Source organism: Rhynchophorus ferrugineus, unplaced genomic scaffold, assembly GCF_030347505.1.
Source record: "Rhynchophorus ferrugineus isolate W39M unplaced genomic scaffold, kcgeb_rfMv2 rfM4, whole genome shotgun sequence".
NCBI lineage: Eukaryota > Metazoa > Arthropoda > Insecta > Coleoptera > Curculionidae > Rhynchophorus > Rhynchophorus ferrugineus.
Genome location: NW_027472583.1, coordinates 19931256 through 19942465, shown reverse-complemented (window position 1 = coordinate 19942465; position 11210 = coordinate 19931256). Strand labels below are relative to the sequence as shown.

Genomic DNA, 11210 nt, shown 5'->3' with positions numbered 1-11210 from the left:
TAATTGTCTTAAGTATATTGATGCAATAAAAAATATGCATGGAAATATGTATATGTATAAGCTTTTTCGCTACTAGTGCTCGCTGCAGCGAATGGAAAATGTAAAGTTGTATACTATCGGTTGGGTATAGGGGAAACAATATCGATATTATATATCCCGGGATAATATCACATTCATATTTAATAGCAATAGTAGAAACAAATATTATACTTTGAATATAAGAGAAGTTTAAACCAATTGTTACCAGAAAAGGATGTCGGCTAGGAATGTTAGGGATGCAGAATTTTTGGCACTCGCTTATACAGATGCCGATTTTAAAATTTTAAATTAAAGTTCTGAATTCAGGAACGAATTAATGAAATGAAATAACAATTTTAACACCTTTAATTTTGTAAGTACATTTTCAGTAGGTAAATAAAATAATTAGTGACAGTGTTGTTTCAAATATGATAATATATGTCTAAATAAAGTAGTGTAACAAAATTCCCAACAAATAATTTAATTGATATTAAATTTAATAGGTTTGATACCACAGAGAAGTTACTTATACATCAGGGAATTTTCAAGTCTAATTCTACTCTTACTATTCTACTATTTTATCATGAAAACGAAATTTTTCAATGCCTCAATAAATTATATTAAAGTCTATTATATTAAAGTCTGAAGTTTTCAAAATAGTTTATACTTTGTATAATTATATTATTAAAACAAGGCAATTTACAAATGAATATTTAATTATGGAATATTCTTATATTGTAGATAGTTGAACTGATAGTTTAAGTATTTTAACTTTTGGTTAATAAATCGATACTTTATAATAAAATGTAAAGTCTTTAATTATACATTAATTGTTCTGTAATGTAAATTAATTGTTCTTGCTGATTGTTTTGCAATTAGTTTAATACAAAACGTAATTTAAGAAATCGCAATGTTAAATAAGATTTATTCAATGTAGCCTTTGGAAACATGCTTATTATATTTTGAACTTTTTTAAAATAAGGTTTCTTTTTTCAAATAAAATGATGAAGATAGGGAAGATAAACTACATATCATTGCTAGCATTATATGTTACCATTATAAGAGCTTAATAGTTGAATATTGAAATGAGTATTATTATATATGTATACTTATTTCACTGTGGTATACTTTATGTTTATGTACTTTATGTTTAATTTTATCTATTAATATATGTGTTATATTATTATAGCGATGTATTACTTTAATGTTGAATTATTTCTCCAACAGTTTCTATATGTGTAAAAAACTTTGTACCAGTGTAATTAATAACAGATTTAATTGTTATCTGAGATACTCTGAATAAACTTGTTTTAATAACTTGATCGTCAGGATATAAATATAATAGCCAATCTATACATTTGTGAAAAGTCAGTGTTTAGTAAACAATAGGTAAATGTTGCGGTTTCAATTTTTTTATTTACATAAATAATGGCTTTCAAAGCAAATTTAAACTATTTAGTTTTATTTAATAGAGCAAAAATATAGAACATAGAAAATTTTAATGGATAAATATTTATTGATACCCTAAATAAAATTGTTTTAATAACTTGATAATAGTTATGATATAAATTTAATAGCGAATGTATATGTTTGTGAAAAGCCAGTCGTTGGTAAACAAAAGGTAAATGTTTCGGTTTCAATTTTTTTACTAATATAGATGTTGGTTTTGAAACAAATTTAAATTATTCAGTTTTATTCAAAGTAAAATAATTATTTTTGTATTTGGGAATACAGTAATAAATGTTCTCTGCTGTTTTATTTTTTTTTGCTTGACATTGAATTAATGTAAAAAAACTGTTGCATTAGTGTATTAACCTTAGCTCTAGTAAGCGATATCAAAATAAGCAATTATTTTTAGCAATATATAGTTGCGGCGAAGGCACAGCCTTGACCTCGAATCCTTGAGAGTTTTCCAAATCGAGCGGTACGATCCACTCCCATCCCCACCACAGTCCATATCTGGATTCCCGCGCTCGAAACCTTCCCGGAAGCTCGCACGCGCCGCCGTCTCCCGCGGGACTCGCGACAGGACACCACGGTCCTGCTGGTGGGGCGTGGAGGGGAGTTGGGCGAAACAGAGACGGGAATCGAGCAGGATCGAGAACGTTTCGGACTGGCAGTCTGGTTAGCGCGTGGAGTCGCGTGCCGATTCGGCATAAATCGCTCGGAAGCAACACGTGGCCTTGGCCAGGTGGCTGTCTTCTGGCGTTCGGGGCTCCGTTTTTTCTCGTTGCTCTTTTCGGTCCTTGGCGCGCCGCCAAATTCCGTCAGGATATCTACTCCTCGAACTCCGGCCGAGGGACCCGCTGGCATAGCTCGCATTATCCACCTGCGTGCCTTACGATTGCCGAGAGGGATCCGGTGCGGCACGTGTTTGACGTATTGTAAAATCCAGCGACGGTTTGATGAGGGGGATGAGGTGATAGTTCGAAATGCAGGAGGACCCGACGTCGTCCTCTTGTGAGGTTTTGGCTGCGGCGACGAGGGAGGCGGCCTACCTGACCGACAAAGAGCGCGAAACTATTTTGGCGGTCCTCACAAAAGACGAACAGTTGAGGAGGCAGCAACAGGTTAAAATTCTGTAAGTTTTCGAGTTTCGCTTCCTAATCTTTTCAATTTCCCTTCTGTTTTCAATTAAAACAAATTATATAATATACAGTTATAAAATATTTTTGTAAATTATAAAATATATTTACAATTTAATGGTATTTTTATTGTGTTTTTTTTTTCATATCTTATATTAAAAACTAATAGCAATGAAAATTATGAAAGACCTTCTATTTGTTGATACGATATTAATATAGTTACTTGAAAATCAATTATTTTAATACATTTTGTTATTAATTACATCTTACATTAGACAGGCTTAGTACAATTTTAATTTATAAATTAATTTATTACTACTGTTCTGTTGTACTTGCAATAATGCACAAGTAAGGCCAGTACGGGATTAATACATCAGTATGTACCTCCCAAATTAAGATAAAACTACTTAAGCCAAAGTTAAGAATACAGTAGCTGTATTGCTTCCACGTTGCTGTGATTTAGCAACCTTATTTATTGTTTTAAGGTGAAATCTTGGATCACTTCGTATATTTCGAGGTCATTGTGTAATTATTTATTGGTTACGTAGCGATAAGCATTGCTAATTAATCGCAGAACTTTGTTTTGGGTGCGATGGATTACTAGTTGCTTTGATGTTTTAATGTAACCCCATATTTGTACCCATAGGTCGAAATTCGCTTTATGATTGACTGAGAAACTAATCTCTTTGATTGTCAAAGCCAAGTAGAGAGTATCTTTCGACTAACCAGTACAGTTGCTTAACCTTGAGTCTAATCTGCTCTTCTTTTTGTCTAACATGGTGATTCCAGTTTAACCTACCATTGGGATGTATATCAAGGATTCTGCTTGAGTTGGACACCCGTTAAATGATATAATTAAGTTTTTGCCATTTCGTTGCAACGCAAAATTAACATAGATAGATTAAGCTGTAATTTCTAGTCTCTAGTCCATTTGTAGATCTTGTTGACGCCTCCGCTTGTATTTTTTTCTGCAGCCTTATGCAGAGATATATCTTTTGCCTACTAAGTACTTCTTCTATTGTTGTTGGGATATCAGCAGTGTTGAGCAAACATAGGAGTAGTCCCAAGATACTATCCTGTGGAACTCCAGCCGAAATAGGTTTAAGAGTTGAGAATGCACCTTCATGCGAGATACTACATTTTCTTTCGAAAATATATGATTCTAGCAGTCGACAACTTGCTCATTTTTGTAAATTGGTCTCAAATGCATCTCAGTATTTATATATTGTCTCGTACTAGAGTAGTTTCGGTTTTTATTTTTGCAATTGATTAATAAATATATCTACGTGATGTATCATATGATCAAAGATTAAAAATGATAAGAATTACAATAGATTTATTTTATTTAAAAAGGCTCTGGTAGTTATTGTGCCATCATATGTTTAATTTTTATGTAGTATTTATGGCTATTGTACATCTTTAGGTTTTAGGTTTTGTTTAAGTTCTATTGTATTATGTATATTGATTATAGTGTGTGATTTAAAAATAGCAATTAACATATTATTAAAATACGATCAAACATTTGTGGGGTTATTATTCCATTGCTTTTTACATATCCGGAGAACATTTAGATATAAAAGTAATTCTACTTCCTTTAAAATGAAATTATTCATTTCATGGTAATTATTTCTTTTCTTTTCTTTTTTAAAGTTAGTACATAAAGGAATTTGTACATCTCTGTCTTGCTTATACTACTATACTAAAAAGCACATTTAAAACAAACTGCTCCAAGGAGTTATATCCGTCCTTTCCTCTCTCACAATTTAAACAGGAAAGAATTCGTACATTTTCATCTGACAACAAAAGCAGCCAAACAGTGCATAGTAATTACTATTTTCAGTCCCCAGTTTTTTGACTATCGACTGTTTCGAGTATTCTCAGTCGCTAGTTCCCCTCGTTACTTGTTTACGATTTTGTCGACGGAGCATTTTTATTTTATTTGTTTTTAAATTAAAAAGGCACATTAAAATTTAATATCTTGGGAGATTTGAGAAAAATATTGTTTACACATCAGAAAAGTGATACAATAACATATTTAATATATAAAAATATAAAAACACTCGAAAGGTCATAAAGGTTCGAGAAAGTAGGATGGAAAATAAATTTGTGTTCATTAGGAAGATTCATGCGAAATTTATTTCGTTTAATGTTAAACGGTTTGCGAACTTATCTAAATAAGAGAATATTTTCATTATGTATATTTAGGTGACGGCTACGAGAAAATATCTGATATTTGGATATAATTAAAATGATTATAGACATCAAAATGGAAATACCTATACAATTTTAATATAAAATATCATTCAATCTTACAATTGCTTTCGAATAAATTTGAAAATTTATGAACAAGTATGAATAATGAATTTTCTTTAAATATAAAAAATCATTTTTTATCCATATAACATTATTAAATATTAAAAATTTTAACTGCCACATATCTGTACCTCTGAAAACATTTTTAAGTTTTTGGTTGTGAAAATTTAAGTGAGTCCCGATTTTTTTCTCTCAAGATTAAAAAGTAAACCCGTAGTGCCAAATCCGGCAAATATAGTATTTTTCTTATCCTATTTCTAAATCTATTTAAATTATTTTTTGAGTTTATTTTGGTTAACAAAACTGAGCAATTAACAAGTTATTTAACATTTTTTATATTTTACGTCAATATATATAAATATTTCTTTCTTCGCTTTCCTTTTATGCGTCTTTACGCGATTCCAAATATACAAAACCTATAGAAATAAAAATATATTTTGATTTATAGTTTGGATTACAAAAATGGGAAAAATTAAAAATATTTAATTGAAAAAAAAAGTTATTTAATATTTGTCATATTTGGCGGAACTCATATACATTTATATATATATATATATATATATATATATATATATATATATATATATATATTGAAATATTGAATTGGATGATGATTGAATATCCTAGCACTGACCGTATAATATTATATAATATATATAATGTATAATAATATATAATATATATAATATTATATTTTATAAAAATGTAGGTACATCGATTTGATAACGTGAACAATAGTTATATAATTGTCAAATATATGATATAGTGATGTGCTAACAATAATTTCGTATTATTTTGCTGTCGAATAAAGATTTACCAAGAATAAAGTTAGAATGTGTTATGGTAGAGCATATTTTGTAAATATATTTCACATTTGTTATTATTTAGTGCATGAAAATTTACTTTCCATTATTAACACTACCAAGGAGAAGACGACCTGATCTAGGTTGTCAAAGTCATTCTAATAGTTCATTTGAAAAAACCTCGGCCTACCATAGTAAAACACATTTTTGTGGAAAAATTAGTTTTTTTTATTCAACATAGTTCCCTTCAGGGGTGATGCACTGATTATAGCGACCCTCCAACTTGTCGATACCATTTTTGTAGGGCGATTTGTCCTTTGCTTCAAAATGGGCCTCAGTTTCGGCGATTACCTCTACATTCGACGGAAATTTCTTCTCAGGGAGCATTCTTTTGAAATCTGAGAACAGGGAATAGTCGTTGGGGGCCAGATTTGGAGAATACGGTGGATGAGAAAGCAATTCGAAGCCCAATTCATGGATTTTTGCATTCGTTTTTACTGACTTGTGAAACGGTGCATTGTGTTGGTGAAGCAGCACTTTCTTTTTCTTCAAATGCGGCCCTTTTTGATTTCGTTCTTCAACCGGTCCAATAACGCTATGTAATAGTCGCTGTTGATGGTCCTTCCTTTTTTAAGGTAGTCAGTGAAAAGTATTCAAAAATGCGCATTCCAAAATACAGATGCCACAACCTTGCCAGCCGACTGCTGCGTTTTCCCACGATTTGGAGAGGGTTCATCGTGTGCAGTCTACTCGGATGACTGTCGATTGGAGTTCGGAGTGAAATGATGGAGCCGTGTTTCATCCATTGTCACATATCGACGCAAAAACTTGGGTTTATTACGCTTGATCATCTACAAACATTGTTTTTGATCAAAAGTGAGTTCGCGCGTCACCCATTTTGCACAGAGTTTTCTCATATCGAAATATTCGTGAATGATATGATGTACACATTTAGTTGATACCTTTAGTGTGTCTGCTATTTCATTCAATTTCAATTTACAGTCATTCAAAATCATTTTGCGGATTTTTTTAATGTTTTCGTCGGTAACAACCTCTTTTGGGCGTCCACTGCGTTCACCGTCTTCGGTGCTCATTTCACCACATCTAAACTTAGCACACAAATCCTTGATGATTGATTTTCCTGGGGCAGTTTCCAGAAACTCGGCATCGGGCCAAGTTTTTGCTTCAACTGTATTTTTACCCTTCAAAAAGCAATATTATATTTGGATTCGAGAGTGACTTGAAATGTAGTTCATATACATCTAACAGAACGGAAGTACGAAAATGAAATGAATGCAGTGCTTTTGTGATCCATTATTAAGCATTTTTGTTTATATTTTGTATTATGAAATGCAAAAGAGCAAAATCCGACAAAGGAAATCGTCTCAATCAGACTAGTAATCAGGGTAAGACCGGATGTCTTCTGAAATGATTACTCGCCAGTTGGTAGGCTTAGTACCCAGGATCGTGGTTCGGAGCCCGAAGATTTCGAAGCAGTAGGTCCTGTAGCGATAAACTCTAAATGGTAAAGGTTGTTGTAAAATCTATTTGGCTCCTTAAAATATTAAATAAACGAAGCTATATTAACAGAAAAAATGCATTAAAACTAAAACCTGTAATAATAATTTTATATTGCATTGCTACATAAAGTAAAATAGTGTTTGGTTATAACCTTTACTCAACCTTTATTGAAATTAGTTAAGATACACATTGCTATTTGAGTTTGCGTTTGCTGTATAAATAAATAAAGTCGTTTGCCGATGTATAACAAGCTTTATTAACAATAATTAAAGCAATATACTCTTAAGTATCTAACTGTTCCTTTCCTGGATGATTTTTCATCCTGTAATTGTTCTCGAAGCAAATAAATGAGAAGGGAAATCATTGCATTTACTGTATTCGATAGATGTCCAAAAGAGCCCTACATAATATTTGCCGAGATTACTACTAAAATAAAATAATGTTAAGAAGCAACTCAAGAACTATTATATCTTTAAAAGTAAAAAACTGCGAAATTTGCGGATTATAAAAGATATTATTTAGAAAATTGAACTGAAAGAATGTTTTTCTAAAAATAATGATTTAAATATAACAATTCAAGAAGTAATTTCAAAAAACTCACAAGAAAAAGGGAAAAGGCGAAATAGAATAGTAATGGCATTGTTAGTATTGTAACCAAAGTATTAGGTGCTTGCATGTTTTTGATTAACGATATCTATTGACAAAAATGCGAAGTAACAGTTCAGTTCAATGTATACACACGGTAATCATTAAACACTAAAAATTGATTTTTTGACATTCGTTGCCTTTGTTGTTTGATTTCCATTAATTTGGTACCAAAGGCCAAACACTTATTGTACTTTAAACTTATGGTGATGCTTCTACATCATATCCTAATTGTAGCTTTTGTTTCCAAACAACGGTCTGGAGAGTCAAAATAAGATGAAGGACAATGAATTGTAGCAGTTATTGCTGGAAAATTGAGCTCAAATTCTCAGGAATTACTAGGTATATCGGTCAAATGCAAAGCGAGTAAGATCCGAAAATATTATGAAGTAGTATTTTACTATGCAATTTAACACATATTTTAGCATGACGGGTATATCTAGTACTACACTGTATAAATATTTTTATATGTACGTAACAAACAAGTTTCAAATTATGTGGTGTAATTTTCTTTTTATTTAATTTTTATCAAATGTGATTTAATTAAAATTATATACTATTATACAATTATACCAATATAAAACAATGAGATTAATATATAGCTTAATTAAAATTATTTCGGAGTAATTAAATATTATCAATATCACCTCGAATTTGCAAACACATTTAAAATGTATCGATAATTAGTGTAACAGAACAATTTTGTTTGACTAATTTCTGTTTATGTATTACGTGGGAAGTAATTATAATGATTACGTAGTAGGTTATTTATGTTTCAGATATTTTAGTTTCACTGAAAACTGATTAAAGTTTTACCCTGCTCTTCACCATCTTGACTAGAATTGAAGTTCAAGGTGATATTCGCTATGATCTGAATGTATTTCACATGGTTACTGTGTCGTCGGTTAATGTTTCTTTTATTGTTGGGATATTGGCAGCGTTGACGCAAATACAGTAGTGGTCCCAAGATACTACCTTGGGGAACTCCAGCCAGGTTTAATTTTTGAGAATGTCCCTTCGTGCGGGAACTTTTTGAAAAGATATGATTCCAGCAGCTGTAATTCTGCTGTAGCTTGTGAAATCTCCAGGAATATTGCAGGGCAGTATTTCTTTCCTTCGAATGCCTTTTCAACAATTGCTGTTACTCTGTGCAGTTATCCCAAAACCTGGGAAGTCACCAAACGTAATAAAAGCCTATAGACCTATGGCACTGCTGCCAATAATAAAGAAAAGAATAAAACATAGAAAAAACCTACTACCAACACACCAGTTTGGGTTTATTAACAAGCATTCAACAATTTACCAGGTCCACAGAATAACAGATGTTATTGAAAAAGCCTACGGAAGTAAAAAAGTATGTTCAGCTATATTGTTAGGTGTAGTACAGTCCTTCGATAAGGTTTGGCATGAAAACCTTGTTCATAAACTACAGAAAATATTACAAAAACAATACACCGAACAAGAAACAGTTTACTCTACAATAAAAGAATCTAAAGCAGGTGTACCACAAGGAAGTGTACTGGGGTCAATGCTTTATCTACTCTACACTTGTGATATACCACAAATGGACAATATTACGGTGGCTACATTTGCTGATCATACTGCGATATCCATAGCCACAGCCCTTTTTAACATTTGAACATTTGAGCTTCAAATATTCTAACCGATCGTTCATTTTAGCCATCACAGAAAAAAGCGTATAATATATTTAAATACAACCTACAAAACTTGGTATGTAAATTAATATTGACCAATACGAGACGTATTTTTTATACGGAGGCAGTATTACCAACGTAAAATAAGATGTACTATACTGCATGGTGTTCATATATGAATTAATTCCCCTGTAATATATCTTTGATTATAAACATATTGTTTTTTATTCTCAGAAAATGCAGTTTAATGCAGAAAAGAATTACCGCAAGTGACGGAGAATATTACAAAAAGATCACAATTAAAAATTCCTTTTTATATTTTTAGATTATTAGGCCTAAGTCTCCAATTTTTGTAGAGGTTCTCAGAAAATAGCTTTAATCAGACTGAGAGGAGAGTCATATTTTATTACTCTGATAAATCTTAGCTCTTAATTTTGAATAATATTTTCTTAGAAGGATTATTTTTGAATAAACGAACTCTCGCTGCGGAATAGCACTGATCTAATTTAGTTGAAAACATTTAATAAAATTACATTTTTTGTGGGATCGTCACGTTTTCTAAATAAGAAGTTAAAATGTATAATTTATTTTATATATTTTTGCAACCTTTAGCATAAATTTAAATAACACCAACCTGAAAATTTACATTTTAGTCTGGGATTTTTTGCTGTTATCACCGTCTAGTTACAAGTCGAATAATAATCTTGCGACCAATGGTATGAATTCAAATTTTGAAATATTAAAAATATTATTCAAAATATTGTTAATGTTTTCAGTTAATCTCTGAAATTAAAGTATGAAGTATATCAAGCGTTTGCCCTATAATAATATGCTTTAAGTTATTCTTACTATTTAAAATGATCGAAAGGAATGGGTTCGACGCAGCGATAAAAATCTGAATTATTCGCGCACTTAGCTAACGTATTCTAACCAAATGATATAAAATCTACAATGGAAGTTGCCACAGAAATTGACAATAACTTCAATTCTAATAAGGCCCCCGGAATTGATAATATTTCACCTCGGTTATTGAAAGAGCTGCCATGAAAATCAATCATCTTGTTGATGTTGACACATATGTTCAAGGCCTGTTTGAGACTGAGGCATGTTTTAAGGTTGCTCGAATAATTATGCTCAAAAAATCTGACAAACCGGCAAGACAAGCCGCATCTTAAAGTCCTATTTCGTTACTATCTGCGATATCAAAATTATTTGAGAAACTACTACTAAAACGTATTAAGCCATTCGTAAAAATACCAGAACTCCGGTTTGGATTTCGAAATCGTCACTCAACAATCAACCAATTGCACAGAGTTTTTTTTATATCATTTAATTATGACATTGTTACTAGTCTTTTCCGACTAACCTACAATTTGTCTTTATGATAGCTTAAATCTAGGTATATAACTAGGAGGACCCATCGGCCCTATATCAGTCTGTGGTGAAGTAAGATTTATATATATCAATGATATATTTTTTATTATATGCATCTCACTACACAACACTACATAAGATCAGATGGATTGATACTTTTGAGTCTGTGTCCTGTTCTAGTGGTACCCAAAAGCTGCAATACTTCAATATTCTTATGAAAATGGAGTTTTTTCTCATGCCCCCTTGCAATTCTCTTGATTTCTTGACTGACTGTGGGTATCTGAAGGTCTCGATGT

The 11210-nt window shown here is 31.5% G+C and overlaps 1 protein-coding gene across 3 annotated transcripts in view; it reads left to right on the top strand.

The window, feature by feature from the left end:
• The first annotated feature begins 2024 nt into the window (after positions 1 to 2024).
• The window catches only part of btsz (bitesize), a 236261-nt gene continuing 227075 nt past the window's right edge, over positions 2025 to 11210 (top strand). For all 3 annotated transcript variants that reach the window (XM_076401545.1, XM_076401546.1, XM_076401544.1), the window contains exon 1: positions 2025 to 2599. In XM_076401545.1, coding sequence (XP_076257660.1) covers positions 2451 to 2599 — 149 coding nt within the window. In that variant the 5' untranslated portion in view covers positions 2025 to 2450. The remainder of the gene's footprint in view (positions 2600 to 11210) is intronic.